Below are 15,502 nucleotides of genomic sequence, written 5' to 3'. Positions count from 1 at the left end.
TTCCTTAATCATGATCTATAATTTCTAATCATGTGTTCTTGCTACAAATTTGATTGTCCCTCCACTAGATTGACTTTGATAAAGTGTGTTATCCTTCGCGGATGTTTCTTCTACCAATGAACTACACCTATTGTCCTAAAGAAGAGACATGTCATAGAAAGGTACTTAAATCATATCCCTATACATAAATGTCTCTTTTCTAATGTATTCTTTGGAGATGATTGATTATTGCTCTCCTAGAAGAGGAGACACTAAATATAGGTTTATTTGTCAATCAACGCCATCGTCATAAAATAATATGGTCTCTTTAATACTTTTACCTAGTGTAGACACCCCATATCAATCCATAAACTTGACCTTTGAGGGTGGGATGTTATAAGTGAAATTTTGCCCTGTCTATGTACCTCGAGGGCCATATGCTTGATCATGTAAGCCCCTAAATAGGAAGCATTAGCTACTAAAGGTTAGGGGCTTTGTCATGTGCACGGATTGGTATCTGACGTGTACTAGGTACACAGAACTAGCTCAGGTTAGCCTGGGGAGGCTTAGAGCTAGGCAGGCTTGATTCTCGGGTTGAGTGGCAAGGGTACGAACTATTTATAGGTCTTCGCTATTTTTTGGCGCTCAGGGCCCGAGTCTATAAAAGAGGCCCAGGGGGTTCAGTTCTCAGTGTGCAATTGGGAGCAAGTCTCGTTCCCAGGTGCCAGGTCTGATCCTGGATATAGTCGCGGACGCGCGCCTGCATCTTAGCGTAGCCCAAGGCCCAGTGGCAGATCCAGGGCTTCACAGCGCCACCTGGTGGTATGGGACACCAGGCTGGTTTGGATCTGATTGGGAGTTCGTGCCAGTAGCTCAGTTCGTGGCTCGGAGGGCACATCTTCTGATTCGGGATCACATCCCGTAGATGTCATGGTTGGGTGGTGAGCAGCCTGCTCAGATCTGATGTTGTGTGTGGTTTGTTTGCAGATCAGGGGTTTCAGGAGTGCTGGGACGTGTCAGTTGGTATCAGAGCCAACTCCTGAGGTAGGAACTTCTGACGCGGGAATTTTTGACGGATTTTCCCTCCACGTATGCCCTAAATTTCGAAATCTGTTGCTGCGTTTTCTGCTGGGTACCTGGGTTAGCAAGGGTGGACAGATGTGAGGGAAAAGGAAGAAGAAAGGAGGGAGAGATTTCGAGATTCCTGAAGGAGCCTGTGAGAGAAGGCTGTAGGAAGTGGAGAGAGAGCAGAAAGGTAGGAGAGAGAGGCGAAAAGGCTGCAAGGGAGGCGTAGAGGTGACGCCCACGGCAGTACGGTAACAGGCGGGTGCAAGGAGAGGCTCAAAGGGCAGCGAACAGGCTGTGTACAGCCTGCGTAGAGGGTGCTTTTTTCGAAAAAAGCACCCCCTCCAAAGCTAGGGGAGCTTGGCCTTTTTTGGAAGTGGGGCTTCCAAATAAGGCTGCCCTGCTCCCTATATAGATGGGGCAGGGTACCAGCCTACCCACAGCCTTGCCTAGAGCCTTGAAGCAGCTCCTCGAATCGCGAGCCTGCCTGCGCCAGCCTGTTTCAGCCTGTCCGTACCTGCGCCAGCCCTGCAACAGGACCGTACAATCCGCGCCAGCCTGCATCAGCAGCCGTACACTGCTTGCGTCAGCCAGCACCATCCGTACGGTACCCGCAGCAGCGAACCCTGCCTGCATCAGCACCTCCTGCTTCGAGCCGGTACCTGCAGACTGTACGGACGCCGTACAGTCCACGTCAGCACCTGTACGGCCTCCGTCAGAACCTGTACGGCCTCCGTCAGCAGACCGTACAGCCACATCAGCAGCACGGTTGCTGCAGGATTTCTCACGTGCATCCGGTAGCGGGTTCAACGAGGTCTCGGGATTCGTGGGCTTCCGGTTCGCCAGTTTCCAGCATAACTTTCCGTCGGCATCTCTTGGGACGGTTTTCCTCTGCTCCATTCTCCTTTGCGCTTTGTTTCAGTCAGTTATTTCTCTCAGTTCGTATTCAAATCAGATTTCAGTCATGTCTGATGCTGCAAATCCCGAGTTCACCATGGGAGAGCAGGATTTGGATTACACTCCTGTGGGAGAGGAGGATCAGGGTCTCTATGATGACCTGATAACCAAAAAGGCCTTCAGTGAATTTACGACTGCTCTAGATGGAAAATTTGAGTAGGTCAATGCAAATCAATCGGGGTTGACACAGCAACTCCAGGGGATTCAAGCAACTCTCACCCTTCTGGCTAGCACTGTGCAGGCACTCACGCATGTGGATGCCATGGCTTCAGTGCTAGACCCGAATATAACTCTAGACCCTTTTCCGGGCGACCAAAAGTCGAGAACGAAGGAGGTAGTTGACACTTGGTTACACAAGTGGCAGGTACACTTCCAGTTCCACCCATACCCAGATGAGAAGAAGATCCAGCTTGCAGCGGGGTTCATGTCAGGTAAAGCATTGCTATGGTGGAAGGAACTCCAGCCTAAGCCCGATACATGGACAGATTTTGAAGGGGTCTTCAGGAAGGAGTTACTGAAGGAGGAGGATGATTACGATATCGTTGGCAAGCTCAAAGCCCTCGATATGTCAAAATTAAACTTGACCTTTGAAGTGTATCTTCAAAGATTTCGGGATCTGCAAACCAGGGCCACTAAGATGGATCCAGTGACCTTGTTAGGTTTCTTCGTGGATGGTTTGCCAGACTCCTACAAGTTGCACATAAAGAACAACAAATGCACAACGTTGCAGGAGGCCATGACTTATGCGCGCATATACGATGATACCATGGCCGGTACCAAAGCAACCACAGTTACCGACACGAGTGGAAAGAACAAACGCAAGTTCTTTCAACATACGACTGGTATTGGGGAGACGAAGTCTACGCACAACGCCTCCAAGAAAAACTTGACTCCAGCCAAGAATGGTAAAGCCCGTTTCCTTCGCACTCTAAGGCTCAAGAAAGAAGGACGATGCTTCTATTGCGAGGAGCGGGGCCACACAAAGAATGAGTGTCCTAAGCGCAAGAACCAAAAGTTGGTGCTAGGACCGAAGCTCCAGGCGGGTCCACGTACCGCAGCCAAGGGAGCGAACCAAGTCGCGATGACAGGTATTTCAATAAATGTCATTACCTGCCCACTCTCTTGTAATTGTACTTTCAATACTTCGTTGTTTGGTTCCCATGATCTTTTCCGAGTTTATGGAGAAGTTAGGGACCAACAGGTTCACATTCTCTTTGATCCGGGCAGCTCTCACAATTTTGTTAATTACAAATTTGTGCTGAAGATGGGGCTGTCCATAGTACCTAGCGACCACACCTATGAGGTGCAGCTTCCAGCTGGGAAGCAGTTTTGGGATCGCAAGGTTGAAGCGCTTCCTATCCGGATTCAAGCCTACACGGGAGCTCTTACATGTTATGTTATGCATCTAGAGCATGTAGACTTGTTGATCGGGATAGAGTGGTTTAAAACCCACAATATTCAGATCGGATGGACGGAGCATACGCTTTCTTTTGTAGATAAGGACACCCAATTTTGTATCCAATGTGATAAAATTCCCTCTTCTCAGGGGCCTATTGTATCTATGATGCAGCTACGGAATATATTAAACAATTCTCATTATGATGTCTATCACAGTGTTTTGATTCCACTTTCTTCATTTGTTGTTTCTGTAATTAAAAAAAATGAATTAAGTGTGTTTGAACACCGTGAATTGAGAATGTTGTTAGATAGTTTTAAGAACGTATTCCCAGCTCAACTGCCGGAAGGTTTACCTCCAGAACGGGCAGTAGATCATCGCATAGACTTAGTCCCAGGGGCTCAACCTATCAGTGTACCACCTTATAGGATGAGCCAGGTAGAGGAGGATGAGTTAGCTATCCAGCTTCAGGATTACCTGAATATGGGCTATATTCGCCCAAGTAAATCACCTTGGGGTGCACCTGTCCTCTTAAGAAAGAAGAAAGATTCTTCCTGGAGAATGTGTACAGAGTATAAACGATTAAATAAAGTCACAATTAAGAACCGCTATCCTTTACCTCGTTTCGATGATTTGATAGACCGTTTGGCCGGAGCGAAGTATTTCACTAAGATTGATTTGCGTACAGGTTATCATCAAATCCGTATCTATGCTAAACACATAGATAGGACCGCATTCCGGACTAGGTATGGTCATTACGAGTTCCTCGTATTACCTTTTGGTTTGACCAATGCTCCTGCTACGTTTCAGCAGATGATGAACGATTTGTTCAGGGATTTTCTGGGCAAATTTGTTGTAGTGTTCTTAGATGACATCTTGATATATAGTAAAACGCTTGAGGATCACATAGGACACCTCCGGGTTGTCTTAGTTGTTCTAAGACAGCATAAGCTTTATGCCAAGATGAGTAAATGTGACTTCTTTATGAAGGAGATCATTTACTTAGGACACAAAATTTCTTCTGAAGGTATTAGCATTGATCTGGATCGTATCCAGAAGGTTTTAGAATGGCCTATCCCTCAGACTGTGAAACAACTTCGTTCTTTCCTAGGATTTACGGTATTTCTTCGGAAATCAGTGCGTGATTATTCACGTATCACGGCACCCTTGACCAACATATTGAAGGGTCGTGGACGCATGTCTACCCAGCCGATCTCTTGGAATGATGCAATGAACAAGGCTTTTGAAACCTTGAAGTTTTCTATCAAGGAAGCACCCGTTCTTGCATTACCCGATCCTACCCGGCCTTATGTTTTAGAGGCCGATGCGAGTGATTATGCAATTGGGGCAGCTCTATTCCAAGAGGGCAGACCTGTAGCTTTCGAGAGTAAGAAGCTAGACGACACTCAATATCATTGGCCCACACTCGAGAAGGAACTTTATGCTGTAGTGTATGCTCTTAAGGTTTGGAGACACTACTTGTATGGTTCAAAGTTCCTTGTATTGACTGATCATCAGTCAATTAAGTATGTGTGTGATGGATCAGAATTGAGGGGAAGGAAAGCTAGATGGGCAGAATTAATGCAGGATTTTGATTTTGAAATACGTTATCGTAAGGGTTCGTTGAATAGTGTGGCAGATGCCTTAAGTCGAGTTAAGTTTGTAAATGCTTTGTCATTTACGGAAATATCCTCAGACCTATTTCAATCCTTGAGAGGGCTATACGCAACTGATAGTCATTTCAGTTCTTATTGGCAGAGAGTCCAAGATGGGAGCTCCATGGTTGACCAGGACTCAGGGATTGTGCCACCTACGGTACAGGCGGCAGGAGGTCAGTGGATGATTAGGAACGGCTTGCTGTTCCGGAATGAAAAGATTTGTGTGCCTGATGTTCTGGACCTTAAATCCAAGATTCTCTGGGAGTGTCATGATGCTCCTAGTGCTGGACATCCGGGTATACATAGGACTCTGTCTCTTGTAAAGCATACCTTTTATTAGCCTAAGATGCGTGCATTTATAGAGAACTATGTAGTAGGTTGCCGGGTTTGTCAGGTTACTAAGGCCGAACGCCTTAGAAGCGCGGGCTTATTACAGCCATTACAGATTCCAGGTAATAAATGGGAAAGTATTTCCATGGATTTTATTACTGGTTTGCCTCGAACGCGCAAGGGTCATGACTCCATTTGGGTCATAGTCGACCATTTGACAAAAATGGCTAGATTCTTACCTACTAGAACAACTATTTCAGCTGTTCAGCTGGCTCACGAGTTTGTGGACCACTTGTTTAAGCTGTATGGTTTGCCATCTGACATAGTCAGCGACAGGGACTCAAAGTTTACAAGTAACTTTTGGACACTTGTATTTGAGAAGTTGGAAACTACTCTAAGTATGAGTTCCTCGGATCATGCACAATCCGATGGCACCACAGAGAAGGTCAACCAGATGGTTGAAGACATGCTTCGGGCATATGTATCTAAGAGACAGTCTTCATGGGAAGATTATCTACCTATGATTGAATTTGCTTACAACAGTGCAAAGCATTCTAGTACGGGTTATAGTCCTTTTATGCTTATGTACGGGTTTCAACCTAAGTCACCAGTTATGGTTGGATTAAACGGGATTCAAAATGATGCTGCTAAGAACTTCTTGCTAGATATGCAGGAAATGTTGCAGTTTGCCAAGGAGTCTATTAGAAGTGCCCAAGATCGGGACAGATTTTATGCTAATAGACATCGTTCACCTAGAGAGTTCTCTGAAGGAACGATGGTATATTTGCGAATTCCTAAGGAATCCAAGAGCCTAAGTACTGGTTTGGTTCCGAAATTATCCCCCAGATACTGTGGTCCATTCAAGGTCATTAAAACCATTGGACCAGTTGCATATCGACTAGAATTGCCTCCTGATGTTAAAGTACATCCAGTCTTTCATGTCAGTAGACTGAAAGAAGTCTTGGGTGCAGATGATCAGCTTGTTTCTCCTCATGAGATTATAGAAGTTACAGATTTGACTTTTATTCCTCACGAACCTGAGTGTATTCTTGAATTTCGTGAAAGACAGATTCGTAATCATACTATCACGGAATACAAGATTAAGTGGAAGGATCGTGTTGAGGAGGATGCAACATGGGAGACGTTACAAAACCTCCAAAGAACATTTCCGGGTTTTTTACCGAACTCAAGAGTGAGTTCTTAGAGGAGGGGGAGTATGTCATGTGCACGGATTGGTATCTGACGTGTACTAGGTACACAAAACTAGCTCAGGTTAGCCTGGGGAGGCTTAGAGCTAGGCAGGCTTGATTCTCGGGTTGAGTGGCAAGGGTACGAACTATTTATAGGTCTTCGCTATTTTTGGCGCTCAGGGCCCGAGTCTATAAAAGAGGCCCAGGGGGTTCAGTTCTCAGTGTGCAGTTGGGAGCAAGTCTCGTTCCCAGGTGCCAGGTCTGATCCTGGATTGAGTCGCGGACGCGCGCCTGCATCTTAGCGTAGCCCAAGGCCCAGTGGCAGATCCAGGGCTTCACAGCGCCACCTGATGGTATGGGACACCAGGCTGGTTTGGATCTGATTGGGAGTTCGTGCCAGTAGCTCAGCTCGTGGCTCGGAGGGGACATCTTCTGATTCGGGATCACATCCCGTAGATGTCATGGTTGGGTGGTGAGCAGCCTGCTCAGATCTGATGTTGTGTGTGGTTTGTTTGCAGATCAGGGGTTTCAGGAGTGCTGGGACGTGTCAAGCTTGTGCTTTGAATAGACTCACTACCAACTACTAGCATTTTGGGACTTGTCAGGGTCGACTCAAGCCCACTCTTGGGAGCACCGTTGGCTGGTTCGTCAACAAGTCAAAGCACTTTCAACACAATCTAAGGGATAATCAAATCCTATTCTCCCACTCAAACCTACTACATCCATTGTAGGCTGAACCAAGTCAACTAGTGGTGGCTAACATGGCCACCACTAGTCAACCAATCAAGGTGTTGCCCATGCCAAACCAAAGGCCAACCAAATCCTAATAGGCCAAATTCGAACCTAGTTGACTCGTCCTACGGGCAACCAAGTTCGCTATGAGGGGCAACCAAGTTCGCTATGAGGGGCGACCAAGTTCGCTACGAGGGGGAACCCTTGGCTGCCATTACGGGGCCCGCTGTTCTCTATAACTGTGGACTGCATGGCGTGCATGGCCAAACACCACTAGTCAAGTGATAGAAGTGTCGTTCAAGCTCTCACCCAAAGGCCAACCACATTCTTATATGCCAATCAATGAAAAAGAAAGCAATTAGCCATCCTTTCTTGCCTGTCTAGAATATAGATTTCCCATCAGCTTTCATTACTTGTGCTCTTTCTTTGTTCTAAGGGATATACTCTTTCTTTGCCCACTGCTCTTCTCACAAACCAAGCCTCTTCTCTCGGAAGTCCCTATGTCAAAATCATATCACGCATTTAAGATGACCTGAATCGTCCCAATTTATGCACTTTTCATATGATGCACATGGTGCAACTTCATCCAATAGTAGGCAACCAAGATGGATTTTGTGGTCCTTGCAATTAGAAAACCTTGAATGATGGGCACATTGGCCTGCCCTATTTGCCAAGAACCATTAGTCAGTGCCTCACTACTATCCCACCACCATCATGCAACCATGCTTACCACTAGGTTTGTTTATTAAATTCATTGAAGTACGAGGTACGGTGTCTAGGTTTTTGGCATGATTATAGATTGGAGCTACATACACATCAGCTGGACTAGCTTACAAGATCCAATGTTTGGCAGATGAGTGATTTCTCCAACCTCCCCATGGGCTGAGACACCTCTTGTGACCTGTAAAAGTGGTATCTTTGTTGTGTTGGACCCTATCTATCTATCCATTCAGCCCAACTCTTGTGACACCAAATTTTGTTGAAATGCTGAAGTGGTATCTTTGTTGATTTGGACCCTATCTATCTTATCTATCTATCCGTCTGTCTGTCTATCTATCTAATCTAGATTTCTGTTTTGTCACATTGTATTGATAGGTTGTGTAATTGGTGGTCATATAACTGCAATTTTATCAAAGCAGTACAGTTGCCAAAATGATTACTTAGGCTTGGAAGTAAAAAGCCAACCCCACTGGTTCATTATATGTGAAAATCATGAAGAATATCCCAAGGCTTGGACATAAAAGGGGAATGCTTTTGCAGAACTCCTAGCATGTCAAGCTGGGTCTCCCATATGAAACTAACGAGACCCATACACTCTTAGAGTTGTCAAAAGATCAAGAGGCCTCCTTAAGAACTACAATTGTTAAACACTTGTGTCCAATTGCAAGACAAGCTGTCCGAGTCCTCCCTTAAAACTAATTGCCCACTCATGATGCTCAAACGATGTAGTATAGTGAAACCTGCTTGGCCAACATGATAATGAGCCTTAGCGCAATTAGGGCAAGCTGCAAAAGGAAATGGAAATTCTACAAGCCAAACAAAGAGGCCTAGAAAGGAAATAAGACATGAAGATAGAGCATCCCTTAAAATAATTGCAGTGCACATGCACTTTATTGTAACCCCTTGGAAGGAGGCATCCGCCCATCTCATTCCTTTATCACAAGTACCCCCATTTGAAAACCTGACCTACGTTTTGCGGATTTGTAAATTATGATGAATGTATGCATAAATTGAAAACTTTTCACGTAAACTTTATCACAGAATTATATTTCCTCAACCCCATCTATTAAATTTACAACGTCAGAATTAACAACGGCAACAAACAATAAGAAAATCCAAGACGACTCAATTACACTGGAAAATGAAAATTTCCAAATAATGCTTTTTGAAAAATAGTTGGACAAAAGAAAGGAGCTTCTGATTATAAGTATAGATGAGAAAACACGACATTACCTCTACTTCAATAAGTTTTGCAAAAAAACGCTCTGCCTGAGCAGCAGACACGTCTCCTCTGTAATCCCTCCAAATCAATACACGACCTTTCATATCTAAAAGAAACAAAGCTGATGCTGCGCCAGCCATGCTGAATGGTTGCTCGTTCCGCCGATAGAATTGCAGTTGGTTTCATGGGATCAAGTGCCTAAACAAATAAAAAAGACTTGGGTCACACAGCAAAAATAGTATAGCCATTCGCAAGACCACAATAGATCTCATTTTACAGATTGAGTTCTCTTGAAATGTAGGTCATCCAAGTACATAACTTGAAATTTGATATCGACAGAAGTTTGTTACAAAGGAAGCGTCCTCTTAGCAGAAGGAAACACAAGAACACTATCGAATGTAAGACCGCCAAATATCTTACACCATCAACAATTCAACGCTCTAAGCGTAACATCTCCACTTCAAAGTTGCTTTATCTTCCAGACTATATATACTTCTGCCCTATACGTAATAGAAGTGTCAATTACAGTCAGCAAAGAGTTCAACCAAGAGATCAGATCGCGTTACTGCCCTGCGGATCTCGGAACAAAATGATCTCTTCCTCCGGGAAATCTCAAAAGCAGATCCAGGGCGAAGCGAATCGTGGTAAGGAAAGTATGTGCGTGATGTAATTTGATGGATCTGCTAAAAGCGCATCGGTGGAAAAAAGTGAAGAAGGATTGAAAAAATGCAAGAGAAGGCGACATACCAAGCGGGAGGCCAATGCAGGAGCGCAATCTGAAGGAAGGAGAGGGCGTGAGGGGAAGCCATTGGAGGATCACATGAAGAAGAAGCAGCAGCAACAGCAGCACCGAAATGAAAAATGGTAAGGGAATGAATGAAAAGATGAATAGGAAAGGGGAAGAAATAAGTATGTATGTATGTATGTGTGTGCCCTCACCATATCCATCTAACGAGTCACCCCCTCATACCTTTCCAAGGGCCACCCTTACCCCATCATCATGTTACCGGCTCCACCAGTCACAACGACACACCGCCATCGCTTGTTGTTGACGATGCTGATGACTAGTAGTCCTGTGTTTGAGCCCCACCAGCCCGACGCGCTCTTGAAAAAAGAATCCCCCCCCCCAACCAAGCCCTTGGGCAAGAGGTCTTGCCCGCCCAGACTTGTTCGAGCGGCGAGATCATTAGACATCTTGCAAGCCCTTGGGCAAGGGGTCTTGCCCACCCAAACTTGTCCGAGCAGCGAGATTCGCTGGACATCTCGCATGTCGCCCCTGCGCTATTGGTTAGGCGGGCGAACAAGGCTCCGGTGTTTTTAGGAGCCCTGAGTATGGCCAACCTTGCCGTGGTAGCCCCCAAGTTGCCAAAGCAATGGCCGGTTCAGAAACGTTCAAACATCATTTGAATCACACATACTGGACAATTTAAAACAAACAATGATTTCCATTGGCTCAGTTCTAAGTTTTGGGCCCACTATTTCACATGTCCACAACTTGGATAACCTTTCTAGGTCACCCAATATCAATTCCTAGCAAATAACTTTTTCGTTAAAGAAGGCCTATAAAAGATTGTCATGTGGAAGAACACCCCTTTAGCATAAACATCTAGATGTTTGTGAATCCGCATTAGCCTACTTGGGCAATTGCAGGTGTTCAAGCCTCAATGGCATTATTTACCTAAAGTGCACCCTTTACTTGTTTGAGTATGTATGGGGGAGTTTTTTTGCCTATACAGAAATTGTGGTTTGTCCATTTGTTGTCATTTACCAATTCATAAACAAGGCACTCGTGCCACAAACCCTACTAAGGTTGTTATCGAGTGATGTACTTAATGCACAATAAAATTATACCGTGGCCAAGTCAGAATGTGCTAACTATGACATGTTTACATCCATTGCACCAAATCCTATCTAGCTATGAATTGTAAATTGTACTTACTTTCTTTGTGATGCCATTATTTTTAGTAATTCTGTGAGTGCCCATGTTTGGTTTTCTATGTCTATTGAATTCTCCTCATATTATTATTTCATTGTTTTATGGGGAAATTTTAATTATGTGATGGCTGGGAGAGTATATGCAATGTGAGTTCTTATAATATCTTCTCTAATGATGAATGAATGACAATAGAGCTCTAACTATTACCTATTCTACATATTGCATTTCTATATCTATTTTTTGATGCAATGTCTTATGTCTTTTCCCTTTCCACTGCACAATGAGAGACAGAAGAGTGTAGTTTACCCTGCAGTAGGACTATCTCAAATGTTTTGCACACATTGGCTTTTCCTTTTGAAAATGCATTGGCAGTTTAGCCATTTCTTTTTGTTTATAGTAATAGCTAGTAGGAAGACAGTGTAAGGCTTTTCCCTAGTAAATCAAATTCAAGACCAAGCATCCTCTTTTGAGTGAGGCAAAGATGATATGCAAGCAACATCAAGTAGTTTGCCTTTGCTTCAAAGAGAAAAAACTATTTAACTTAGGCTCTGAGCTCAAAGCCTAAGTGCAGCCATGCAATATTACAAGGACTCGTTGTATCCAAATCATGCTTAAAGTCTTGGAAATCACAAGTAGAAGTATCAGCTAACCTTTTCTTTATAGGGTGAGGAGATTCCACTGTCTTGTCGTCAACGTTGGCACTCACTTGACTACGCTATGACCAACGCGATGCTTGCTACCCCTACCGCTTTTGTGTTAAGGGATTAAACGAGGATTCCATTACTTGTAAGCTTGATGAACTACTAGTAGCTTCTTCTCTAGTTGCGTGCTCTTCAGTGATGGTTTTAAGGATAGTCTGCATGCTGACGGACCGATGGGAATCAAAGAGATGATTTTATGGCAGTTGAAGCACAAGAAGGATGATGGGAAAGGATGAATGACTATTGTGAAGGAAGTGAAGTGCCAATTTTTGCATGTGTTGCAATACCTGCACATGTGAAGTGTCCCTGTCATCACTCCCTTGTATAATTTCTCTATTTAAAGGCCCAATGTACCCGACTGTTGGATCACCAAAAGTCCGATGTTTGACCAAATGTTGGATCATACTTGTTCCTGGGGCTTGGAATTTTGCGAGTAAGTTTTTGCGAGTTTTTATTGAATTTTTTCTACAGCTCATGGCATGCCATTAAAGATCGTATGGTGTAGAACTCTTACAACCACCTCGATGCATTTCGTGAGTAAGTTTTTGTGAGTTTTTATTGAATTTTTCCTATAGCTCATGGCATGCCATTAAAGATCGTATCATGTAGAACTCTTACAACCACCTTGATCTCTAGCTACAAGGATTGAAATTTAGAATATTGTTTTATGCACAACTTGTATTCTTACATGTAGAGGACTCAATGCAAACAAACATGACCCAATGCAAACAAACACATCTCCCAAAAAACTAGAGATTATATATGTTCAAATATTTGACCCATGGATGACCATCGTTACTCTGCTCCATTGGTACAAATTCCTTGGAACAAAACAAAACTTGAACTATGTTGCCAGAGGGGTATAAACTCCTTGGAAGAAACAAAACTTTTGATACATGCATAATTTGACCTCTTTGACACTAGAAATGATCTCATAAGGACCAAAAACCTTGAAAACCACTGCAAACATGGGTACCTTTAGATGAAACCCCAAAAATGCCATCAGGAGAAAAGTTTTTGGCACCCTATCTTTATAGCTCGCCGACAAGCTATTGTTTAAGCTATTTATGGTTGGCTCAACCACGAATGCAATGATGCTTGGCTACTGCTTGCTTGCCTTTATAGCTTAATGGTGATCTATTGATCCAAGGTATTTACGATGAGATCTTGTCCTCTAATAGAACTAGCTCCATGGTTTCCATTGAGCGTTTCCTATGTTTATGAAATATATTGCCCGGTTTTATTATTATTTATACTTACATGGTGATATGCAAGAATTATAACTAGCCACTAGCAATAAAATTCACACATAAATATACTTGAAAAACTCACAAACTCGCAAAAAAATTTACTTGCAAAAGTCAAAACCCTTGTTCCTCAGTCTGACGAATGGTTTCCATCGGAACCCATTGACTACTTTGAATGATATATTACCTAGGAGCTTCCCCAAGTTTGTATTAAACATAAGTACCCAATCTCCTTCATTGAACAATTTGAATTTGATGTTTCTGTCGACCCATGCTTTTCTTCGCTCTTGGATGTCTTGTGCAGTGTGTCAACTTTCAGGTCGATCTTCTTCCAATTGATTTGATTGTTGTCGTTAGAATTCCACCGACTCCTCCAGACCTAGTTTCTCAGCTATTGAAACCCATAAACTTGCGGCCACAAATTTCATGGGCACTGCCACCTCAACTCCACAAACTAACTTGAAGGGCGTCATTCCTTGAACGTTGTTTGGAATGCCCAAAATGTTGAATCTAGCTTTGTGTCCTAGTCCATTCTATTTTTTGAAATTGTCAATTTCAGAATCCGCTTGATGATTTTGTTAGAACTTTTGTGAATAATCATGTGAGCTTTTGTCAGTTTTTTAATGGTTCAATTTGGAAAGTTTCCTCCTTGTTTGATCCGATACTAACTCTATTGGACATCCAAACCATGTAATGATATTGCAGTACAAGAACTTTGCGGTAGTGTCAGATGAATTGTCGTGTCAGCTTGTGCCTCTACCCACTTAGTAAAATAATCTGTGTTGGCTACCAAAATGAATTTGTTCCTAGTTGTTTTGTAGCTGGTTTGAATGGCCCCACAAAATCTGAACCCCCTTTTTGGAATGGCTCACATGATAAGATTGGGTTGAGTGGCAATCTATTGGCATCTGATGGTTGTCCATCTCTTTGGTAGTACTAGCATTTCTTTGCAAATTCATGCGAGCCTTTGAATATTACTATCGGCCACCACAATCCAGCTTGAAAAATCTTTTTTGCTATCACATCACCTACAAAATGGCCACCCAATGCCCCTTGATGGGCTTCCTGCAACACAACATGCTGCTCATGGTTCAGGATGCATTGTTGGAGTATTTGATCTATTTCTATGTTATACAATGATCATGAATGGTCTATTTTTGAGAGCCAATTTATGCCTTTGATCCCTTGTGAAACTCTCAAGAAACACTCCATCTGTCAGGAATTGCAACATTTTATCATACCAATCTGTTCCACAAATAGCTTCCACTTGGAACAAAGATGCATCAGGCAAGTCATCCTAAATTCCTTGTCCTAGGTGTTCATGTTCCCCGGACTCCAATCTGCTAATGTAATCTGCAATGAGATGCAGTCTTCCTAGTGTGTTCACTATTCTAGAGTTGAATTGTTGTAAAAGGAGGATCCATCTTGATATTCTTTTGGATGGTTGTGGCTTATTGGTGGCCAGATAGAGTAATGCCTAGTGATCAACATGAAAGGCCACTACATTACCCAAAAGATAATGCCAAAATTTCTGTAAAGCATATACCATACCCAAGCCTTCCATTTTAGTGACTGAATAGTTCCATTCAACTAATGTGATAAGGTATGGATGGCATAGTAGATTGGCTGAAACCACCCCTTTTTCAAGGTTTGTATTAAGACTACCCCTATGGCAATGTCCGATGCTTCTACAAAAACATGAAACGCCTAGGTCCAATCTAGTGGGATGAGGATAGGTGGTACTATCAGCATTTTTTTTAATAGATCAAATGCATTTTTTCTTCTCCTCTCTCCAAACGAATTGTTCATTTTTATTAAACAATCTTGCTAGTGGGTGGCAGACCTAGGAAAGATACTTGAGAAATCTATTGTGCCATTTTACTTGCCCAATGAACTGACATAATTTCTTTGACATTTATGGGCTCTCTAACCTCTTGGATTGCAGCAACCTTCCTTCGAACAGTAGCCATCCCTTCAGTTGAAATGATGTGTCCAAGTAAGAAAACATAGCGGACTACGAATGCACACTTCATCAGATTCAAGCTCAAGCAAGACTCCTGACATTTTTCAAAATAGAAACGGAGTTGTTCAATGTGTTCTCTTTTTTTCCAAACACATTGAAGTCATATAAAAACACTCTCATGAAAGTGGTGAGGTATGCTGTGAAAATCTTTTGCATCCATCCCTAGAATGTGGGTGGAGGATTTTTCAAACACCCCCCATTCCATCACAAATGCCATTTTTTCTTTATCTTCCTCTGTCATCTGGATCTGATTATACCCATTGAATCCATCTAAAAATCTATACACTTCATGGCCTGCTACTGCATCTAGCATTGTGTCACAAAAAGGTAGAGGGGTTGGTAATAG

General features: G+C 43.2%; 2 protein-coding genes across 2 annotated transcripts in view; one reads left to right on the top strand and one right to left on the bottom strand.

The window, feature by feature from the left end:
* The window catches only part of LOC147891132 (AP-1 complex subunit mu-2), a 30,155-nt gene extending 20,009 nt beyond the window's left edge, over positions 1 to 10,146 (bottom strand). Inside the window, exons 1-2 of the mRNA XM_087389489.1 lie at positions 9,997 to 10,146; positions 9,261 to 9,447 (exon numbers count right to left, since the gene is read on the bottom strand). Coding sequence (XP_087245615.1) covers positions 9,261 to 9,389 — 129 coding nt within the window. The 5' untranslated portion in view covers positions 9,390 to 9,447; positions 9,997 to 10,146. The remainder of the gene's footprint in view (positions 1 to 9,260; positions 9,448 to 9,996) is intronic.
* Positions 102 to 8,548, top strand: LOC147891133 (uncharacterized). The gene is made up of 3 exons (XM_087389759.1): positions 102 to 161; positions 2,162 to 2,675; positions 8,403 to 8,548. Exons 1-3 carry the CDS (start codon positions 102 to 104, stop codon positions 8,546 to 8,548), a joined length of 720 nt encoding a protein of 239 aa, XP_087245885.1.
* Positions 10,147 to 15,502: the final 5,356 nt, after the last annotated feature.

Source organism: Dipteris shenzhenensis, chromosome 18 (assembly GCF_047967505.1).
Source record: "Dipteris shenzhenensis isolate YYH24624 ecotype China chromosome 18, Dip_SZ_1.0, whole genome shotgun sequence".
Classification (NCBI taxonomy): domain Eukaryota; kingdom Viridiplantae; phylum Streptophyta; class Polypodiopsida; order Gleicheniales; family Dipteridaceae; genus Dipteris; species Dipteris shenzhenensis.
This window is presented reverse-complemented; position numbering and strand designations above follow the sequence as displayed.

Excerpts from the sequence above, each read along its gene's own strand:
- LOC147891133 (XM_087389759.1), top strand. The coding sequence starts at position 102 with ATGTTTCTTCTACCAATGAACTACACCTATTGTCCTAAAGAAGAGACA. Across the intron at positions 162-2,161 it reads AAGAGACATGTCATAGAAAG|GTCAATGCAAATCAATCGGG; the intron begins GTACTTAAATCA and ends AAATTTGAGTAG. Across the intron at positions 2,676-8,402 it reads GTTAGGTTTCTTCGTGGATG|GTTGTGTAATTGGTGGTCAT; the intron begins GTTTGCCAGACT and ends TTGTATTGATAG.